A 23,664-nucleotide genomic window follows, 5' to 3' on the forward strand; every position below is an offset into this window, starting at 1 on the left:
CGAAAGACGCGTCTATTTATCTCTACACAGAACGGAAAGATCGAAAACTGTATATCAAATTGTACGAAATAATGGTTCTTCCCTTATCTCTCTCTTTCTCTCTTTCTCTCCCTCTGTTGAAATAAACATCCAATATACCTTTAAACCAATCGGAATAGGGACACAGAACTCTTAGCTGAAAGATAACTGGCGCGATACAATAGGAACGGCAGGCGCGCAACACGCCCCATAAATCCTCGTGGAAGATCCTGGGATCGGTACTAACCAGGACCGTGTCCTCGTTAACTTCGATTTCAATAAGCGCCGAACGGAACGCAAAAAGGTGGAGACAAGACGAAAGAGAAGCGTTTCATTCTCGAGTAATTAGGAATCTACTCGCCTGGTGGACTAATCAACCGGTCGGAATCCTGAGAAAGAAATAAGTCTGGGCAAGGTGGAGAAGAAGGAGGGTCCGGTTTAAGTGACAGAAAGGCTGGTCCATGGCGCGAAGGAACACGCGAGCTAGCCCCGGGTGACAAGTTAAAAAGGGAGAGAACGTGATGGCGGCGCGAGCCCAGGCAGCAACCTCCTTCTTCTTCTCGGATCATGCTAATGAAATTCTCAAGATATCTATCTCGCGCGCCACTGTGCACGGGACATTAGTTTAGCGTCTCGCTCGCGGCCACCTCGATCTTATCTGTCCACCTTGGACGCACGATATCAATTTCCCTGGAACGTGAAACGTACGGACCATGTGGTTCGTCACCCGATTCGCGTTTCACGAGTCTCGGCTACTGGTAGCTCTCTTCGGTTGGCATTGCTCGGCGTAGAAATTGATTGGAACGTGTTCAGGTACGCACAGACGCAGCCGCTGATTTAGTCGAGCGACGAGTAATTCAGTAGGTTGGCGTGTGTGGACGCTAAAACTTGCCTCGTCAGACGTTATTAATCGAGCAAATTTGTATCTGAAATTCGTATTAATATCCTGTACACTTTCTACGTAGCAGGCGATCTTGTGGCGGTTACTCGTTACTTGGTTAAACCAGCGGACGCGTCTGTACGAGCTTTTATAGCTGGTGACTTTTAGCCTTGGGACGTTACAGCGGGGTGATACGTTTTCTTACTTGAGATTCTTTCAGCCGTTTGCGGGAGACGCGTATCTTCGTGGATTTGATGAGATCGATAGGTTAATTGAATTATGTTGTTCGATCAAGTCACAATTTTTACGGATGGTCTTGCAGGTAAATGGTGCTTTCGGTCTTTGTTTCTAGTTTACGATCATGAGAAGCGACATTAATCGGCTGCTTGTACGAAAAGAATAGGACGCTCGTTCATCACCGTACACCTTTAGTCGCTTAGTCGATGATCTTTGAATCAACGTGCCGCGGCATTCCCACAATAACGAAGCTGAAGATGCAGAAAATGGAATCGACGAGTCACGGCATAGAGACGTACATGAAGACGTTGCCACTGACTTATGCACCTCGCATGCTATTGAGATCCTTTGATCCCGCCGAATCATTCTTACGAATACGTCATCAAGTCACGCGAGGCATTAACGAATTTTTAATTACCATAGTATTTCCCCTTTCTCGCAGAAGTTTTAATTTCTAACGACGAAACAAAACGATTCGTCATGGACGTAACACCTAAGGGAGCTAACTGATATTTGCAAACTTATTCAACTTTTGCCACAATCGAAATCTCTAAACATCCCTCGATTACGATTTCTACAGACAACGTTCGAATTTTCCACCATCGTATTTCACAGTTTTCGTCAAAATTCTCCAACAAAACGTGAGCAATTTTCTTTCCTCAGACACACGATCGTTGAATTAAAAAATACAAAATTTTCGACGATTCGAATGCACGACTTGGAACGTGTGAAATTCGCAGAACTTGGCAACAATTTTTACAACGTGAACCCGAGTCCTTGCGAAATCGCGATCGGTGCAAAGGTCAGCCACTCACGCTGCTCCGGAGGAAGGGAAGTGGAGGCTGGATGGGCCAAATTGCAAGTTACTCGAGCGAACCCTGGCTGTGTCTTCCTCCACTTCCTCTTCGCGAACATCACGTACGAAGGAGGAGAGGAAAGAAATAGAACGAACCGAATGGAACTCTCTGGGGAGCGTGAGAATGAAGATTCTCCCGGCACGGCTCCGAACCTGTGATTGATTTAAAGGTCACGCGTTTCCACGTTTTTACTCGCGTGTTCGCAGATCGTCGTTGGTTCCCTTCCCGGAATATTTAACCTCTTCGACCTTTCCGGCCAAGAGTTTCTCTCGTAGCCCCGTTCCCTGTTGTCCGAACGTCCATCGAGTAGACCCTCGGCTTTCCTCTTCTCTTTCGTTTCGCGTCCGCCTTTCTCCGCCGGCTGGCGCGATGTTAATTACAACCTCTTAGCTCGAATTACCGTGCACGCCACCACTTTTCCCATCACCCTCACTCGATCCTCTCGCGTTTTCGTCTGAATCGTTCCGTTTCTTCGTTTCGAATGCTTCTCACTGCTAGAGACACGGTTTTAGCGTGTAATCGTGGAACTCGAGCCCTGTCAGCGCTAGAAATATCGTAATTTATTGTATCGTGTTTATTCTTTTCAGCCTGTTTGCCTAGAGATCGAGCTTGGTTTTGTATAATTGATAAACGTGAAACGAAATTAAAGATAGACTTACAGATACCTACAATAGCGTAAGGATATATCGATTCTTTGGTTATCTCTCAGTCTCTAAATGCTTTATCTTCACATAAACATTACTCCCATTCACTCTTTGTTCATCCGCTTATTCATTTCTTCGTACGTTTGTCTACTTTCTTCTTCTGCTTGTACTTTATTCCCTAATGATTGTACTTCTCTTCCTTCGCTCTTGTCTGCTGCTTTCACGCACTCCTCTTTCTTTGTTTCCTCTTTTTCCTATTGTCAGCGGTACGAGTAGTGATATCCCTGCTATTTTTCGGGATCGTTACAAAAATTGTTTAAAAGATTTGTTTGTCGCCTCTGAAGAGGACGAACGAAATCGTAAGAGTTGATTTTGCGAGGGTGAGAACTCGAATTACCGACGATTGAAAATTGAGCGAACCCGTACGTTGTAGCGATGACTACGCGTGGCAAGAACGTAGAATATTTCACAGATAAACTCTGAGAAAACTCAAGTTGCTCTGATCTTTATTGTAATATAAAATTAGATGAGAAAGGAACCGTATCTACGATAGTTGCGAGGCGGAACTTTGATGCTTGCAACATCGATACGTTATTCCTAGTAATGGACAGGAAATTCTCTTTGCAACGTTATCCACGAGCAACATTAGCGAGAAATGTCGCGAACGCGGCTGCTTCTATCTGCGCGATCGACAAACACTGTAATCGATATACAGAGGAATTCTCTATAGTATACTCAAACCACTCTCGATAGATTCAATGAATTAGAATTTCCATTTCCTTGGCAACAAAGTTGGAATTAACGGGCTTGCAACACGACTACTTAAGAAAACCAGTTTAGAGAATTTACTATTCCACTTAAATGGTCTTGATTGTTCTTCCAATGTCATTAGTCTGCCCTTAAACCACTAGAATCTTAAACGATTTACTCGAATGATCTTTAAATAACCTTAGCATGACCTTCTTCTATGTTCAAGCGATCTCGTGACTTTGAACGATCTCGATAATTACATGCATGTCTTTGTCACGTGCCTAATGCTTTTGTAAACAGCTTTCGCGAACAATTTTCGGTGGTTTATCACTTCGTGAATTACACTTCCTTCAAGTATCTGCTACTTTCGATTATTATCTTCAATTATGTCGTTGTACTAGATATAATACTAAAATAAAATAATAAAACGTAGTATCGTGGACGAGGGGCCTGCGGGGTGTCGTGCGAATTATAAACAAGCGGTTGCTGAGCACGTGCGTGGTGGGGCTAAGAGAAAAGACAAGGGATTGCTAGGGGACATAAACGAATTAACAGCAGTATGAGTTGAAAAGCTAGAGAGTGCGAATTGCGTTGTCGAGATAATGTTGTTAGCGTTGTCGAGAGAGGGTTGAATCCGCGGTGACGAGAGTGACAAATTAGTTATCTAATTGCCTTAATTATAATACGTTATTGTGATTAGTTCACGTTAAACAACCATCGTTCCCTGTATAATCAACGTCTGTTTAATCCATTTGTTGTAAATAAACTAATTGTAGTAGTAAGATACTACATATATTTATTTATATATCATCGCCTTTACACCACACTCTCGACGTTTCAATATTGTTTACTTAAACGACCCCCACGACACCCAACCCCATTCTCGTTTCGTACCCTCGTAAAACGTAATTACAACGTCTAGTTTGATCTCCAAACGGTGCTCGAATGAACGGTTGTTAAACCGTTTATACCTTCGTTTACTCGCGGAACGCAACAATCTATGATATTACGACGAGGTCTCTTTTTTTTCTTACGTGTTACGTTAACCGTGCGATTTCTTTGTCTACAAAACGCCGAGCCTTTTAATACGTCATCCCTACATCACAATTCAATCAGACTGACCGCGAATATGGAAGATTCAGAGAAATTAGACGATATTTCAGGGATTTTTATATCGAGTTACTGATAGATTTTCCTTTGATTTTATTGTAAAATGGGGGAACAACGAATGGAAAGTTTGATGCTTCAATAAAGTATTTTTTCATTTGCTTAATTTCTAGCAGATAAATTTACAAGAAACTAAACATATTAAAATTCCCGCAAAATTGCACGATCCTGCTGCTGTCCTCGTTTTATATTCGCGTTCGCATCTCTCCAGACATCTCTTTCCCGAAATGCTTTATTCGTAAGAAACGCGGGATACACAAAACCGGATATTTAAAGATTATTTACGTTTTAGTAATACCCATTGAAATGTAACATTCATTTCGGATCGTATAGACAGCAGGAGGAGGAGGAGGAGGAGGAGGAGGAGGAGGACAGCAACAGGCTTAAAAGGAACTGTACGTACAGAAATTTAAAAGAGGATTCATTCAAAAGGGATTAAGCAAGCTAAACTAATTGAGGAATCAAAGTATCACGACGAACAAGTTTCCAGAGAGTTGATCGATTTAACCAAAGTACAATACTTCGTACAGCAATGGCGAAGATATTAAAAGTCCAAGATCAACCCCCACCCGCTTCTATAAGAACTGCTGGAGTGTCACGATCACCGAATCGTCAATTCGTTTGTGTTCGCACGACAGACAGTGTAGGTGTTCGGAAGGAAGGTGGTCCAGAGGCTCGTAAAACTGCGGTTCGCGCGACTATTCGCCGAGAAACGCGCGAGTTATCCTCCTGTCCGCCCCTTCGACCGGATTATTATCAGGCATTTACACGTTTATGCTCTTTGCCGTGCCACGCAGATGGCCGCGACGCGTATACCTGCTAACGGTAACGTGCTTGATTTTCCGGTGCAATAAAGTCCCTTTGGTAGACGAGGCGCATAGTCTAGCAATTAACGCTCGTAAGTCGAGCCGCGCGATCTGTTTGATTTAAACGCCTGCCATGCGATCCTGCGTGTAATTCCAGGGCTAACTGAAAAACCAAGTCCAACTCTACCACCGAACATTTATTACGTCATATTCAATGGCCGACCGTGTCGTCGTCCTCTTCTCTATGCGAGTTCTGCTTTTCAAAGGACGGCTGGTATAATGAAAGACACGTCGCTGTTGGGTGTTGCGCGTGTTCGCTCTGATGTGCTATCAATAAAGGTGGTTTCTGTTTGGACTCGAGGATAGATCGTATATGGCTTCTTTTATTTTGAATAGTTTCATGGCGTAATAAATCGATGGTACGTTGTTTATTGATGTACGAGCATTTGAAGTTTTTGTTAATCTACGGCGGGAAGCGGCGTCTGTGCGTATCGCGTGGAGGATCTCGCGTTATTGTTATCTCCGTTATTGTTCCATCGATTCTGATAATTAACAATTCTAATTCTAATACACCGTTTGCAAATGAAGAAATATTTTGTTCACTGTCGAAGCGTTGGACGATTCTTTCATCGTCACAGACTATCCTCAATCATGATAATTAACTTTCTCTCGCCTATTATATTAACTTCGATACTACCAAAATCACAATATTTAACTTCTACTTGTAACATGTTACGTGTAACACCTGTAACAATTTTTGGAAAAAATACCTTCGACTATACTTCGAATCGTTAGTATTCCACCTACTGTATATATGTATATGTATATAGACTCAAACAGAAACAAGTCTACACACAAATGAAGAAGCGGAAATCGTGTTGGAATCCTCGCAGCGCTACAAAGAAGCCACCCCGGCGCGCCGAAAAATTCTCTTCCAAATAAAGAGTCGCTCGCCATTACGTGCATAGAGTAGCATAGTTTTTCGACGTCGTCCTTCACTTCAGGGCTTCTGGAAGACAGGGCGTTTTGCGATCAAGAAAACGTGGAAGAAGAGGAACGTTCGACATAAACGGCGAATGCCTCGCGCTCGTTACACGCGGCTCCTCTAAAAATATCTCCGCGAAACAGCCTTCCAGTTTCTGACCGCGTCCGATTTTCTTCATCAGCCGATCTCCTTCCTCTTCATCTTCCTTTAAGCGTTGTTCGCTTAGCAGAGACGCGATTTTTTTCAAAGAAAACTGTGTCAAAGCTCGTGAATTGCATCACTCTACATTTTGAAATCTTAGGATTCCAAAGTCATGGATTTTTAATTCTCCAACGTGCTAAAATTTAGTTTCAAAACCGTCGAATTCCGAAACTCTCTAGTACGAAATTTTAGAATTTCTAAAATTACGGATTCAAAGCTTCCGAATTCCAAGAAAATAGAGTCTCGACGCTGACGGGTTTCAAGGCACCGTATCTCAAAATGTTAGAACTCCAAAGTTGGAAAGTCGGAATTCTCGACTCGTAAACCCCGACATCTCGAAATTTTAAACTTCTAAAAAGTCGAAGACTTGAAGCTGCCGAATTCCAAAATCTGGAGCTTCGAAACCGTCGAATTCTAAAGCTCGGTATCTCGAAATTCTAGAATTCTGATATTACGATCGTAGAATTCACAGCTTCCGAGTTAAAGAGCCAAAGCTTGAAGCTCTCGAATCCTGAAACTCCATTGTTTCGAAACTTGAGAATCCTAAAATTGCACGCTCTTCTAAAAATAGCGTCGCGAAACAGCCTTTCTAGCCGACCGCGATTTTCTTTACGAACTGATCTTCTTCCTTTTCATAGTCTTCTTTTACTCCTCGCGTTCTTCGAGCGGGGGCTGTGCGCTTCGCGGAGGGGCGATCGCTTCCGAGAAAACCGGCGGATTTCTCGCGCACGAAATACGACTAGATGCACGGAGGTTTATGTAGATGCTTTGTCGGTACGATTCAGCTTCTTGGAACTACGCAAACTGTTACGGCGGCAGAATTGATCGGCGATCGACTGATTGTTTCGTGAAGGCTGGTTTTAGGGGTGCGTTGATTGTAGCGCGGAGTAGAGTCTGGTTCAAGAGTGAAGTTTTTAGGGAACGAAGGGTAATTGTAAGGTTTAAGTCGTATGAGTTTCTTGAGGCGAGAACCGCGGCTAAGATATGGTTACGGTGGTAGCGAGACTTTTGTGGTCAGAAAAAGTGACTTTCTTAGAGAGCTCGTCGTGCATCTTAATTTATGTTTTGGATCGTGTTCTTAAAGTTTAAATTTTCTAACTCTCGTAATTTCGTGTTAAAACAACCGACGTTGCGAAGGATTAATCTTCGATTAGGTTCAGTCTTGCAATCGGAAGCTATAAGTTTCAACTATCAAATTCAGAATTCTAACAAACGATTTAATATATGTTTATTTCGCCATAGAGAAGTTAAGGATCGAAAGTACGTTATAGATCGATCAATATGCCGCATGAAAGAACAAACCGCGAAAGAGACCACGTAATATTTTACCTACGAGCATAAAAAGAGATCGGAGGATGGACTTTTTACGAGGGCCAGATCGCAAAACCGAAACCACCAGGGTTACTTAGGCAAAAAACGAGTCGGAGAAGGCAGGGTGAAGCACTTTTCCCATGAAAATGATGGGAATACGAAGGGACCACGGAACGAGCGCAGAGCGTTTAACCAAAATTACGTTTTATATGCACAAGCGGATCATTGCTCACGAGACGGTCCATGCGTAACGGCCGCAACGCAACGGTGCATTTCCTTTTACTACTGCGGCCAGACAGCGAGCACCGTAAAACCTGAGAGGCTTTAACAACTGCAACTGCAGAAATCCTGGCGTTGCGTGGTGAACTTCCAGGGACAATACATCCCTGGATGCATCGTTCGACTTGCAAGAGCAGAACTGATTGTGGGAACGAACGCGAGGATTCTTCGTCCTTCCTTGTAATTTAAAGTTTCAATAATTAAGAAAGACCGGTTTACCATTTAGTTTCGTTGTGCAGCGTTTATAAGTGCTACTACGATGCAACAATCGTGAGATAAAAGCGGTACCGGAGAAGTTGCAATAAAACTGAAAATTGGAAGATCGAAATAGCAAATTGTACGAACGAGCGAAAAACGCGTAAGTTCGATGTCTTTCGACTTATAATTTCGGATTTCCGCTATCGAATAAAACAAATACTTGATTTTACGGATTCAAAAGCGTGCTGAAGCAAAAGACTTAAACTTACGACTGTAAAAAGGAAGGTTGCCGAATCGAATTACTATTCCACACGTACGCGTATCAATTACGCAAGATGACCAATCGTGTGTAAAATAATTAAAATCTGGCTCTCGTTAAAAGATTGAATTCGATCCACGTTTCGAGCCATATAAAAGCCAATTATCGGCGTTCTCGTTTCATTCGACTGATTCCCGTGCATCGTTGCAAAAATGGCACGAAAAAAAGCCACATAGGAAGAGTAATGCCATTTGAAGCGAGTACACGCCCCGCAGCTACTTAATTACTTGGCAAAACGGGATCAGAGAATCGTGATTTCATGGAACAAAGGGTACATTGTCTTTAGCAGCCGTGCACGGAATTAAGGCGTCTAAGATGCACGTGTTCCACGAATAGATCTTTAGGATTGCGATTAGAGATCGTGCGGTTTACCTTGTACGAGCCTCTGTCCTCCTCGTCCGAGGATGGGGCAGCGGGATCTCCTCCCGGTGTCGCTACGGCTTCCGTTTCCGCCGGCTGGTAGTCGACCTCACTGCTCCAAGAGTGTCGCCTCTTCAGGTCCCCTGTAATCATAGCGCCAAGACTACGTTAATTTTAGCTTGTAAATCTTCTCATCTTCAATCGTAAGACTATTGTCTATTTATACGTAAGACCAGGTTGGAATCTTTTTGCTTTCGTAGAAAAGATATTAAGAGACGTAACTTGTCTCAAATTATTGGAAAGTGTAACTGTATCGTTGTTACAGTAACTCTCTCGATTCTAGAATGTTCAGATATATTTACAAATCTACTACATCGCTGTTTTGAGAGCAACAGCTTTGAAATTCTAGATCTTAGAATTGGAGAGTTGCAAATCCCTAAATATCACGGCTTCAACGCTCTGAATCTTCACGAGCTTCGAAAATCCGAATCTCAGGATTCCTAAACCTTCGGACAAAGTCACGTAGCAGCATTTAAAAGCATATAGCACCGCTGTAAGATCTTTGGTAGCGTCGATGGTAATGAATTGAAACGTTGAAACGCGAGATGGTGAAAATGTTGAGCAGAGAGAAATCAAAGGGAGTAACACGGATAGTCGGCACGTGCCTCGAGGTCCGCTGGTAATTAATACGGTCCGACTCAATCGGGTAGCCGCTTAATTAGAATTGTCACTATCATTCATCTCGGCGGCGGCTGTTTAACGTCAACTTGCCAATCGAAGCGTAGCTGACAAAACTGGCCGCTACCACTTTTTGCCCACGGTTGTTCGACGTGCCGTATAATCCAACAACCGTATTCCCGATCGATACTCCTCTCCTCTTACGGGCTTTGGATTTACCATTTAATAGCGGCGAGTATCATCTCTGGAATCTTGCTCGAGCCGGCAGTTATTAATTTCCTAGATCGTCTCCTGAAATTAACGACATACATACAGTACAGAAATCGCATTACGCGGTCACGACCGGTTACGACGACGATCTTGAAACAGTTTTAACGAAGCCATCGATCCACGAGACGGTCGCAAACGGCTGGATCTGACCAGCTAGAAAACCGCTCGGCGTGTCGTGGCTCCGCTAACCGACACCGTTTCTTCCATACCACGGATATGTGGAACGATTTCTATTTAAACTGTTATTTCCATATCTGTTTTAGCAGTTTTTCTTCCCTTAACTTTGAGTAAATTCGACGAATCCGATATCGAACATAGGAATTTCTTTTTCGTTAGAATGTACGATTCGATGGGAAGAACCGCGCTCGATTCTTCGTAATTGGAATTCCGTTTACCTGGCAGATAGAATGGAAAAATTATCTAAAAACGTTGAAACACAAAGCATTGGGGTTTTAGAGCTTCGAAACCAAAATATTCGAAAAGAAAAAAAAGGATATGATTAGAAAGAGCGAAATCACTGTGCGACGTCCGAGCACATCTTGTAATTGCCGAAGGTATAAGATGTACTGATGGCTGGATGTTATCCGTACGTTTTGTTATTTCTCGTAATTGAAACAATTTGTTAGAGCCAAAGTATAGGTTATTCGATTTAGCCTGTAAATGGATTTTAAGACGTTGCTTGGACCATGGCCATAAAAAAGCTGATGTAGCGTACGGTGTAATTGAATACGTCTCATTAAATATGTGCCATCACTTTTTCTCCTTTTAAACTATAATCTTTATACTTAGTGTTAGCTATTTTCCAGACCTTATAATGAAAGTACTATATTTCAAAGGAATTCCATAAGATAATCGAATATTACGTTATCATCTAAAACCGAGGATTTCGCGAAACTTTCCATGTACATAGAATTTCTAAAATTTGTTTATTATCCTGCTCCATTTTACGTATATACAACACTCTATTTTAACAAGATATTAATTAATCGAGTTCTAAAGTTTTTAATTTAAGACTGGTCCTAGTTTCAATCTATCGATCGACAAACGTCCAGTTCAAGTCCAAGAAACACGATCGATCCTATTACCTAAAATATTTCACATGGCAAAAATTTCAAATTGTGTCGAATGCATCGGTAACTCTTTTTCCATATCGAACAATTTTCTTTCGATTTACTCTCAAAGGTCTGTCTCGATCCCGAAGGAATGAAAATATCCCAGCGCAAACAAACTTGAAGAATAGAGATCGTCTCGAATTCGCCGATAAATGAGCCTAAATCAACGACTGTCCCAATTAGAGGAATACTAAATCGGTTCTATGAAATCATCGAGCCGCTTTCGCGGATTTTCATCGATGCTCGCGGAACATTTAAGGCCGACAAGCGTGCGTACTCACGCACGCGCGTACACTTTTACAAAGGTGGAACCGGGGATAACGATCGACGATAAGCTCGCAGGTTAAACACTGTATTCGAGACGTGACTTATGGGATTCGATCGGGCCGAGGAGGCGCGTATTCTACCTACAAATTTACTCGTTTACTCGCTTCGTGGAATGCCACGGGCTCCCACGGGACCGGGCCGGTGAACGCATCGGAAAGAGGAGATGCGCTGCACGCGGCGGGGCTCGCGCGATCACGAGCACAGGAAATTTATCGGTTCGACGGTCAAAGTGTGAATTACGTCGATTCCAGCGTGAGCCGCAATAAAATATTTCCCAAAGCTTCATCGCATTGTGCCGCCGCTTCGTACCCGGTTATTTGCATCGGCCGTATATCTCACGCGTTTCGCGCGCATTTTGAACCCGCGCAAGCGCATCGCCATTTATTAATGATCGTCCGCCGACCGACCACTTTTACAAATCGCTGTATCCCGTTTTCGTGACGTATGGAAAGATTACTTCGTGAGAAATCGGTTCGTTTGAGAAGGGTGAAGCGTTTGGTAGAAGAGTGACGCGAGATTTTAAGGAAAGTTCGTGAGTACTTAAATATTTGCGAAAAAAAAAAAAAAAAAATGGGGAAACCTGACGAACTAAAATTAATCGACTTGAGTATTATTATCTTACTCGAAGTATCCCAATTTTGGAATTAATTTTTCCACGTATCTAGGAAATTACGATTTTTCAGACGCATCGCTCCTCCAGCAAACCAACGATATCTTGTTTGGTATCTCGTTACGTAGTTAGAAATATGAAATGTTTGTTTGTTGAAACGGTTACATTGGCGCATAAGCCGGAAGATTAAATTAATATTTAATAGTAAGAAGAAAAAACAGCTGTTCGTCGATACGTAACAATTAACACTTTCGTCACGATAGGTGAACATAGGGCGATCTCAGGAAGCGTATGATCGGCCGCAAAAAACGTGCACACACGTTCTCTGTAATTTACGGCCACGTGTATTATTATTCATACATATTACGCAGTATGTAACCACGTAGAAGTAACAGCGTTCGCAGTTTTTTCAAGTCGACAAAAACAACTTTCCTCTGGCGAATAATCGTAATTCGACGAGCGCATGGGATGGTTGTAGATTAAAATGAATAAACTAATCTCCTGACATAGCACTCACGAGAAAAGAAGATTAGAAATATCATTCTAACTTCAAGCTTCCATCTCTTAAAAAAAGAAAAAAAAAGAAGGATAGGAATGAACAAATATAAGGAAACGAAAAAAGAGAAGAGGAATGTATATATAAAGAAACGCAATCCTAACTTATAGATCATAAATGACAAATTATCAACGTCAATGAAATTGACGATTCAAGGTAAAAATTGAAAAATTACAAAAGTGAAGCCTGTAACCCACAACTTGTATTAGTAGTTAATAAATTACCGTAGAAGAAAGCTCAGATTTTCTGTCTCTATTCTTTATTTCCTCGAAACGACGCAGAATTTTTTCAACGCGCGTAATATAACCACGAAACAGTGAGGAACGCCTCCGCGTTTCGCGCTGCTATAAAACATAATGGACGTCAATTTGACAGGGGCTGCGAGAGAAAAAGAGAGAGAGAAAGGACGTTACGAGCGCGAACTACACAAACTTCCTGTCGTTTCGCGGGGTGGCGGAACACGAGCACGCACACGCTCAACGCTGATCGTGGCCGTGAATTTACAAGCACGTGTAGACTGGCGCGCGTGCACGTGGCTTCCGGGCCCACGGACGCACGTAATTTCTCCTTCTTCACCTCGTCGCGTCCGCGCTTCGCCACGATCTATGATCATTGCGCTTTGTACACTTCGCTCGCATTCCACGAAGAAGCAGCGCGAAGCCGCAGAAACCGGAAAAGTAAAGCAACATGCGATGCAATTAGCTCTAGCGGTGAGCGGCTTGAAGAAATTCAAGCTACGACTCTCGAGGACGGGAAGAAATTTAGATACATCAGGCTAATCGTTGGATACCGAGTTAGTGAGCTTAGATTCTGTTAGCGGACAGTTACGTTGCATTCCGATTCGACGAACGTTCGAACGAATCTGGCTATGAACGTAACTATCTACGTTATTTCCATTCGGCTCAGTTTTGGTATTATTTAAAAAAAAAATTTTTTTTTTATCTTTTGTTCAATAATTCTTGTAGCAAATATTAAAACAAGCTTTGGCTATGGACTGGTGTAATAAGACGCAAAGTGGAGAATATCTTTGTCATTGTAAAGGTGCAGTTGAGATCGAAATTGAATTAAAGGCGAAGGTAAACTTTTTCGCAAGTACAATTTCTGTATCGCGAGTGCAATTCGATGTTGTAAGTCGAAGTCTTAAGATGTATTCTACTACATAAAAACCAGTGATACAATTTAAATTTTCATTTGTATCAAAACACAGAATCGTAAAAGTACAAACATTCTATTCCTATTTCCATATAAATGAATTTCAAAATCTGCATAAATAAACTTCTATTCCAACTTATATCGATGATTTGGAAGGGAGGATGACGGTCGGTATTTCCGGAATTTGCATGCGCCTACGAGGAATCCTAATGGAAAAGAAACGGTTCGATGCCTCCGGGGACGATGGACAGAGCCTGCGTAGGCACAGAAGATGGAAAATCGCTTCTTGTCGATGATCTCACTGCGAGGAATCCGATCGGATTAACTCGGCAAAGCGAAATCAGCTAAACGCGACTGTCACATATCGTCTGCTACGATTTCTTACACCGCAGCTGATGGACGATGTCTCAATCGACATGTCACACGAAAAGAACGTTACCTGTTTCTAGTTCTTTCGGTGGATGATCGACGGCGATCCGTCCACGACGATCTCGCGGAAACTCATTAACATTTAACCGGTAATCAGAGCGGTTGATTAACGAGGCCGATGGGCAAGGCGGCTCGATAACAGCACACGGAATCGTACGATCTTATCATTGGCGATCTCACGGTCTGACGTCGTTAACAGTCGCCGGGGATCCATGAATGCGGATCGTCACGATCCACTGACGGTGATCCATGCCGTTCTGTCCGTGTCATCGTTTCTTGCCCAGGCTACGTCTAGCTAAGCATCCGGCTCCTTTACATTTCCATTTTATTTATATGGTTATCGAGCGTAACTAGCGTGGCGGTACCAGCGTTCATCGATGATTTTCTCTATTAAACTCGTTAGTCCAGTGTACGGTATCCCCTTGTTCTTCCTTCGCGTCCCCTCGCTGCATTCCCTAGGACACGTTCAGTCGGTGTAGCCAACGGCGACCACGTTTCTTCGCTCATCGAACGAGGTGACTGTGTGCACGTCACCGTGTGACAGTCAATGTCACGGTTTCCCTCCCGATCAAAGTTATTAAAAGCTTGGACTTTGAAGAGCAAAGGACCGTTTCGGTTCTTCCTCCACGCTGTAAGACCACCAAAGAGACCGTGTTATTGTTCATCGAACGTTCATCGTATCGCGCACTCGATCATCCTCGTGGCCCGACAAAACATCCTCCGACACAATACTCTTCATGTTCACTGACACGTGCGAGATCACCGAGCAACGTACGTCCACCGAGTCATTACCAGACGTGGTACGGATATTTTCTCCGTTGTTCTCGTTCGAGAGGCAACATACACTGTCGAAGAACTTTCCCTCCTATTTTATTATATACACGTGTATTACTAGCGATCAGAGGGGGGTGGGTTGGAAATGTAATTTGCCGGAGATCTCCGGGCCGATTCGAGGGATCACGATCGTTGGATCCACGAAGAGCGGCGAGTCGGTGAGACACACGGCTAGATTTCGGGTTGCAGGTGCACGCTACAGGTTCACTCACAGGTGCAGCTCTCTGACTAGACTAAAGGCGGGAGCGTGCTCGTTGCCAGCAAGTACTCTAGGAGAACAGAGAAAGAGAGAGAAAGAGGAGGCATACCGGTGCTTCGATTGGTCCATGCTTCCCGCGAAAACGACCCAGCCAATCACCGTGACTGTGCCACGTAATTGCCGGGTATCACGATTCACAAAAACGGGGGAGGGATACCCTTTCGAAATTCCCTCGAGGTAACGTTCCCCTCAGTTTCTTTTTTATTACGCGCACCGGCCGGCTTACTTTGTCCCACGGCTGATTTTTGAAGTCTATATCGATCATCCTGTTGTCCTAGGGAGATTTCGATACCGTACGCCCGGACCCTCTTTGAAACATTCTTTTCTACCTTTCTTCCCTTCGAATCAAATAATTTTTTGTCCTTTATACGCTGGAAATTATAATCACACGGTATTAATCTCCTTTTCCTACTATACAAACACTGGGCTGAAGCTCGACTTTGAGAAATTGAACGGATCTCCTATTTTCCAAAGAACCAATCTCCACCATCCTTTGTAATTTAATTCTAACTAATAAGAACTCCTTCAACCACTGAGAAATCAATGCCTACGGGGAACAGATTCAATCTTCAGGAAATCATTAACACTCGGTAGGATTTCTCAGCCAGGCCGATTATTTCGCGATCCCGGCTCAATAAAATCGCTGTACGCTACGTGATCGTTCGTTCGACGAAGAGAAGATAACGAAAACGAAACGAAATACAGCCGAGGAAGGGGTAAAGTTATCTCGACCAGTCACGAAACGTTTAACGAAGCAGATCGAACATCGATTAATTCGTATTGTTGCGAGTATTTGACGGCTACAATGTGCAATGTCAAAGTCAGCGTGTATCACGATAGAAAATTAAGAGGATGGTCGATTCTTATCCATATCCCGATAATATTCATCAAATAGAAAGAACAGTCACGGTCGTTCTCACAATTCTCTATGGAATAAAATGTGAAAATATTCCGAGGTACTTATCGGTGTGTCGTACTATATCGTACCACCCTTTATCGAGTTGAATATTTGTCGCTTCCTTAAAAAAATAAAAATTCGAAAAACAGAAACAGTCAAAGGTGAAATTTCTTTTCGGTCATTGACAATTCATTCGTTTACAACGAATTTTTAAATTAACAATTATTCTTCCTGTTTCACCTAAATATTTCACCCTACTGCGATTAAATAATATACGAACGAAGACGAAGCCTAATTCCGTAACGTTTAAATCGTTAAATTAGTATGGAGAAGGGTTGTCGGGTTAGTCGGTGGACAAATTAATTCACGATCGATGTTTTATCGAGTATGGCGATACGAAGCGATTCGAGGTTACCGATTCGAGGCGGCGGCAGCTCTTGTGGAAGTATTTCGGCCGGGTGGGTCCGCCGGATTCCTGGGCTTCTTTCTCGAACAGTCCCTCGAGGGCTTGGTGGTTCCCAGGGAGGTCAGAGGTCGTTGGGCCCTCCTCCGCCTTATTCCTTCTCGCCCCCTACCCGACCGAACGCCCTCGACCCTTCGCCAGCCCGCAGCTTATGAACGTCCGCCCAATACGCCCGAGTCTCTTTCACCTCTCTCCCTGTTTCTCTCTTGCTCGAAATGTTATTTATTTGTTCACGCGTTTCACCTTAACGAGATTTTCGGCCCGGTACCATTTGCCAGTAGGGGAAATTAAAAAGCTTCAAGCTTTCATGGTACACCGTGTTGAATGTCAGCTTGTTTTGGCTCGCGGTCGTTTTTTGGCACGTACTGTAATTTGCAGGATTGTTGGTATTCGTGGTTTGAACTGGGGCAGCTCGAGGAGCGAATGGGACGTAGTTGAAGAAATGGCGGAAATTGTAGTTGCAGTTACTCTACGTTCGAAGTTGTCGATTAGAGTTGGGAGGAGCGTGGAATAAAATGCTTGAAACTCTCGCGGTGTTACGCGTTGGACGTGGCTCTTTTTTACGTACGATTTATGATCTCAAAGATACGATGAAATTGTAATTGGACGTCGAACTCATTAGAGTTATTCCAGTTGTTGATCAAAGTTTGAAGGAATATGTGGTGTTTCATAAAGACACGAATCATTTTAAAAGGACGTTTTATGCAAGCCAGCAACGTAATAAAATCACAATCGCGCGTGCCCATTTATTTTCTCTTCCTGAAATACCAAATAAATTCAACTAATTTTTCGATTTAACCCGTTCATTTCACCCTCCCACCAAGTCATAGAAACAAATCATAACGCCACAAGCTATACAAATAATCATTCGGCGAGAAGTTTCTTTTCAATAACTAATCAAGTAAATCGAGTACGACGAAAATGAAAAGCCGAAGTCATCTGGTCGGAAACAGAGTCGGTTAACGATCGCGAGTGGTACTGGAGGTGCGTTCCTCGCGTCCTTTTCTACTTTGCATCATTACGGAAGATTGATGTAGTAACGGTATACGGTTGTTCGTCTCGCGGTTAAAGTGTCTCGTCTTTTTTCGCGGCCGATATTCCTCGAAAGCCTGCCAACCGGCTGGTCGTCGAGCAACACTGAAGAAACGGGGCGCCCTAATGGCCAGCACAGCACTACAAAGAAAAATTTTTCGATAACGCGGTGCACTCAGGTTTGGAGAGTCTGGTGCCGAAATTTGTATCGTACCCGAACGAATCCGAACGCCACGCCGCGCGTCCTTTCCATCGGCGATGTACATATGGGGCTTCTTGGGGCCGGCGACAACGCGTAAACCTTCGAACCGAAGGATAAATCCTCCTTACCGCGAAACCTTCCGACCAAACCATCATTTAGGCGGGATCACACGGACCTCTCTTCCGCGTCGTAATTTCTGTACGCGGCGAAGAAACGCGCGTGTAAATGCGCCGTTGGATTCCGGCGTGCCTTACCCGCCGCCCCCGAACGCCAGCAGGCCCTGTTCGCCGAGATTTTTCGGCGGAAACCGCCGCCGGGGAGCACTTTACATTCACCCTTCGCGATGGAGAATTTCGGAGAAGTCAGGATTTCGTCCCTGTTACGTGCGATCCGTGGAATTCGTGGAATCGATCACAACTTCTAATTCACTGACCAGGAACTGTATGTAGTCGAATGTTATGGTCTTTCCCTTGAATGCAATTGTCTTGCATGCAAGTTGATAAAAAGGAAATATTAAACTGCGACCATACTGCGTGACAAGTGCGTAGTATTTCGTTGAATCTTCGAAGCTCTGTGATTTATTAGTTCCTTGATCTGAATCCGTTTTAACAGCGAGTAGAGTACTATCGTTATTCTGCCAATAAAAAGGTATCAACTACATCAACTTGCAACTTTATACCTTGCGATCAGAGTAACGAATCAATGTCAGAATCAGTTCAATGAACCAACGTCATATCCTCTTACGTGAAGTGAACTTCCTTCGTTTGTAAGTCAGCGAAGGACTTTGACCTGCTTCACGAATAAGGGTGGAAGTCGAAAGAAAAGATTTGACCGCAGAGGATGAGTCAGAACTTTCGATTCTCAAGCGTAGAAGGTAAACACGTGGTGCTAGTCCATCGTTGCTATCCTCTTTGTCGTCTTCGTGGTTCGTCGACGGCGATATTTTTGTCGGCGTTGGCCAGGATTTAAGGGGCAAGCAGGCGTAGAAAGCGCGCCAGCGTGTAATGGTGATTGAATGCGGCTAATGGTCGTCCCGTACGGGACTCACGGCCTTCCAAGATATACGTTATGACTCGAGCATAACATTTACCGGGTGGTAAACAACCGCCCATAAACTGCAAAGCCCTACAAACGAGCCCTTCTGCGAAAAATGCTGAGACCGAGTAAGATCCTTACGGTTGTTAATCCAATTCTCATCTAGATGCTTTCGAACGTCGAACTTGTCATCTTTTGGTATCGATAAAAATTGCCATGTTCGATAGGGGGATTTTTGGCATGACTTTGTCCTCAACCGTTGCCATGATTTTATTGATTATGGAATTATGGGGGTATGTAACTATTGATACCTTTGGAACTGAGAAATCTACAAATTTCTCACTCGCCAAAAGTTGGGAATTGTTATGTCTTCTATATCAATTCAGAAAAATGTTACTGTGCTATAGCGATATTGCGCTATCTTTGGTAGAAAATAGAGACATTACAATCAAAAATTCTGAGAACAATAGTAAACGCCCCATGGTACGTTAGAAACGAGGATATACGGAAGGACCTGGGAATACCAACGGTCAAGGAGGAGATCACCAGATACGCGGAAAGGTACAGAGAAAGAATAACAACACACCCAAACAGGCTGGCTACAGAAACGATCAACACAAGAATAGAAANAAAAAAAAAAAAAAAAAAAAAAAAAAAAAAAAAAAAAAAAAATCTTTGGTAGAAAGCTTGATAGGAGCAAAGGATGTTAGCATCGATACTCGTAGTATTAATCGGCAGGTGATTCGAGACAAGTATAATTGGAAATGTGATCTGAAACGTTTGGTTCGGTCGATGATACTTGTCTTTGCTAGTTTGAAAATCGTGCGATGAGAAATCAGCAGTTTAAGGAAAAAACATGCAAGTACAAATGTCCGTAACATCCGCAAGTGAACTGCAATTAGATTCGACTCAAAATATCGTTACGTTGGAATAATTTAAAGCTTATAGAGCTACTTACTGTGCTTACAAAGTATGAAGCTCGATCTAGATCTCTAATCAAAATTTATTATGCAATCGAGAATTATGTATCTCTTTCTCGCTTTATATTCTAATAGAGATTAAAATCGTACACGCTTAAATGATTAATCCTTGCAATATCGTCCATGTTTCTATCTGAAAAAGAACAGCGGAGAACACTTGAGAACATCATTTTCACTGCTCTAAATAGTTGGTGTGGTCGGAGCGGAACAAGGAAGACGTCAGAACCCGGCAATTTGCCATCGGTTTTCGCGCACGAACTGATTTGTAAGCGCGACCAAGCGTAGGATACAACGGACTTTCGAGTTGTGAAGCTTGTCGCGTTGCACGGCGACAATCTCCTTCGACGATACCGCCATGACAAATCGTTCTAAGCAGCGTGACGCCATAAATCAAAGCTCGCCACTCGAAACGGTTCTCCACCCCGTGAAGAAAGATCAGGACACGAGGAGGACGAACGAGAGAGAAAGGGAGAAAAGGAAAAACAGAAAGGGCGCAAAGAAGAAGGGACGAGGAAGATAGCGGTGGTGGAGTACAAGTATAGTTGAAGCACGATTAAATTGTAGTCGATAAAGCTCTGGTCAGGCATTAATAATAATTAGACACGGCGTGGCTTCGAAATTAACGATGTAAGTCGGTGTGCGTAGATAATAAACTTGCGAATGAATTCTGCTTGACGCCACGGCTAAATAAAGAATAGCGTAACCGCGTGAAAGTTTACGAATTATCATCGTATTAATTGGGGGCTATTGTAAATTCCATTGCAATGGGAAAAAATGGTAATTGAATGTGGCTCGCTCGCGAAAAGAACGTTTTACGAGGCGATTAACCGCTTCGAGGCTGTTCCGACTGCGCTTCACGATTTTCTCCTCCGTGCAATTTCTACGCAATTAGCGAGCTAACGGTGAGAAGATTCAAGACAATTCGTAGTTCGTTAGACATACTAAGTGTATTCCTATCTTTTAATATTTTTATTTTTCTTCATACGAAGATGTTAACGGAAGATCTTAATATTAACGTTCAATCTCTCCTAATCTTCTACTTAAGCTAATTTTTTGAACTATCGCAAATTTAACTTCAAATTTACAGTGGAACTTTTGTTCATCAATCAGCTATATTGAATTCTTTGAAAATTATCAACATCCTACGGTCAAGTAAGTTGTTTGTTTCCGGAGAATCGAACATTAATCGCATGTTGGTGCGATGAAATGTAGAAATTAAGAAAGAGTTAACCGTTTTGACTTCCGAGGGCTAATTATTAATTCAAACGTAGCTGATATTAGGAAACTAAAACTGAATCATCACCTCCGTTCTGACTTACGGGCTTCTTTTCCAGAAATTCGACTTAAATGCGGTAATATTACGTGAGGTGATTTATCCAGCATTGAAGAGGTAGGAAATGTGGTACGGTAATTTTATTAATGCATTAATCCCGTTTCACCGGCGTTCCTTGAGTTCTTTGTATGGTGGGATCGTGGCGCCCGCGGGCTCTTCGCCGAGGGTGGACTTAATAAACCGAAAGAGGGACCACACGCGTCGTGACGTCACGTGGCACGTCATGCCATGACGATTCGGTTGACGTACATTACGCCCGCCAAGGTAGATTGAAATTTAGCGAATCCACCCACGCGAGCCGCGCGCGCGACTGCATATTATTATGCGATTCGCGAGCGGCATAATTATTTCCCGCTCAAAGTTCCTTTGACGAGGAATCCCCTTTAACGCTTGAATGCTCCGTTCATACCAACACGCGTGAATTTATTTTTAAAGCCGTGCGAAGGGGAAAAGCTGTCTTTGAACCGTACAAAAGCGATTTGGATCGTAACAGAAAATACCGTGTTTAAAAGTTGAATTTATTCTACTGCTAGAACCAAACTTATATTGTTCGTTATAAATTGTGACTATCGTAAGACTAACCATTTGAGCCTCTTAGAAGTAAAAACTGGTCAACCACATCGTTTTGTAAGATTTTAATTTAGTAAATATATAGGTGCATGATTAAGGATTTAATTGCATACGTATCGATGCTGATTTTAGAATCTTAAGGTCAAATTGAAAGTTTCATTTTTTATAGGAAAGTTAAAGAAAGATATAATCTTGGAAAGATCAAGGTTATAAGTCTGTTAAAATCTCATCTTCGTGTGGAGATTGGATAAATGTTTGAAACGTTGGAAGCTGGAAATCCTATTAAAAGTTTCAAGTTACAAATTTCAGATCAATGTGGAACTCAAGCTCGCAAGAAAGCTAAACGCCTTGTTCTTCTAAAAGTAAAACTGATCTCGATATTTTTCATCGTTTCTAAATGATCCATCAAGTTTTGTATCGCATATCGATCTCTTTATACGATCGCGATGATGTTCTCAGAGGACCACCAGATCCTCATCAAGCTCAAACAGAAAGAAAATCTTGTAATTAGCGATTCCACGTGAACAGGTATACCGCATACCACAGAATGGCGGCAGCATCTGAAAGGACCAAGGGAAACGAATCATCGGGGGATCGATTCGACGGTAGATTTTCGAAGATAGCTGCTACATGGACGAGGAGAATGCAGGGAGGGGGAGATTGAGGGGTAAAGGGAGAAGGGCTGAAAAGACGAGGAGAGGGGGGAAGGGAGTAAAGATTGACCCATGACCCGAGAGTTATGACGCGAGTCTGATTCCTGAAATGCTCGCGTACACCCTGTAATCAGGAATGGTGAGTCCGGGCACCCCGCCCCAGCACGCCACGCTGGATATCTATAATTTAAATCTCGCTCGGCCATAAGTGGCAGGAAATCATTGTAATTAATATGGCGTACATCCACGCGCTGGTACATGTGCGCGACTCCCATGGCCCTCCTTTTGTCCCGATTCCCCTGTACGACTGGCGTGTCTGCTCTCTGAAGAGGATGTAAGCCGATCGCGCATGTGCCGATACGGAAGCTTATGTTAGACTAGCGGAATTGGTTTACTCGTTTTCCGCTAGTATACCATGGTTGCAAAAGTTGCGGATCGTTATCTCTATCTCTTTGTTAGCTGGCCTTGACTGTTATAAATTTCATTTACTTCTAAACTTTCGTTTTTCTTTCGGCAACTTTCTGTAATTAAGTTTGGGCCATCTAAAGTAATTTATATTTTAAATAAAATAGAATGGTTAATTTACGTGTATGTATAGGTTAAACATTTTACCGTCACGCTTTGATAAAGATAAGTATCACTGCATCTTTTCATTTGTAGCAAATCTAGGATAGATAGCTATCTTCGATATTTTTGATTTTTTAATCTTCAACTACTCTGCATTTTTCATGTTACTAGTATGGTATAATTGATCTTCATAACGAAGAAAAATAAACGTTAACGGCTTAGTGGATAAATGTAGATAAATGTATGTCAGGCAGATAAATGTACTATATGCGACATAGTTGAGTATCGTTGTAGATAAATGAAAGCATGTACGACAACTCAGTTGACTCTCAAGGCAGAAAAAATGATACGTACCCAATAACGTAATCGAGTCTCGTTGTAGATAAATACATATGCAACATAGTAACGCACTATATGTACGTAGTCAGTTCTAAAGATTAAAGTAAATAATTTTACCAATATGTAAATATCGAGCTACCCATAATCCAAAATTTTTACACGCTATTGTACACATTACCAGGGCAATCAACCAATTTTCCAACATCCACGAGAGCGAGATGTTTAAGAACACGACGATCGTAAACCGGTCAGTGGAATCCAGATTAATGTTTCGAATATAGTGGCGTGCACGTAGCGTGGATCAGAATTTTCCATGTTAATATTTATGGTACTAATGAAGTAGAGATTTTTTG

General features: G+C 42.7%; 1 protein-coding gene across 3 annotated transcripts in view; it reads right to left on the bottom strand.

Moving 5' to 3' along the window:
* LOC122566138 overlaps positions 1 to 23,664 on the bottom strand; it is an 83,187-nt gene that overhangs the window by 6,015 nt on the left and 53,508 nt on the right. For 2 of the 3 annotated variants that reach the window (XM_043722960.1, XM_043722961.1), the window contains exon 4: positions 9,025 to 9,155. In XM_043722960.1, coding sequence (XP_043578895.1) covers positions 9,025 to 9,155 — 131 coding nt within the window. Of the gene's footprint in view, positions 1 to 9,024; positions 9,156 to 14,156; positions 14,278 to 23,664 lie in introns of those variants that run through there. The other variant, XM_043722962.1, reaches the window with a different exon arrangement.

Source organism: Bombus pyrosoma, linkage group LG3, assembly GCF_014825855.1.
Source record: "Bombus pyrosoma isolate SC7728 linkage group LG3, ASM1482585v1, whole genome shotgun sequence".
NCBI classification, from domain to species: domain Eukaryota; kingdom Metazoa; phylum Arthropoda; class Insecta; order Hymenoptera; family Apidae; genus Bombus; species Bombus pyrosoma.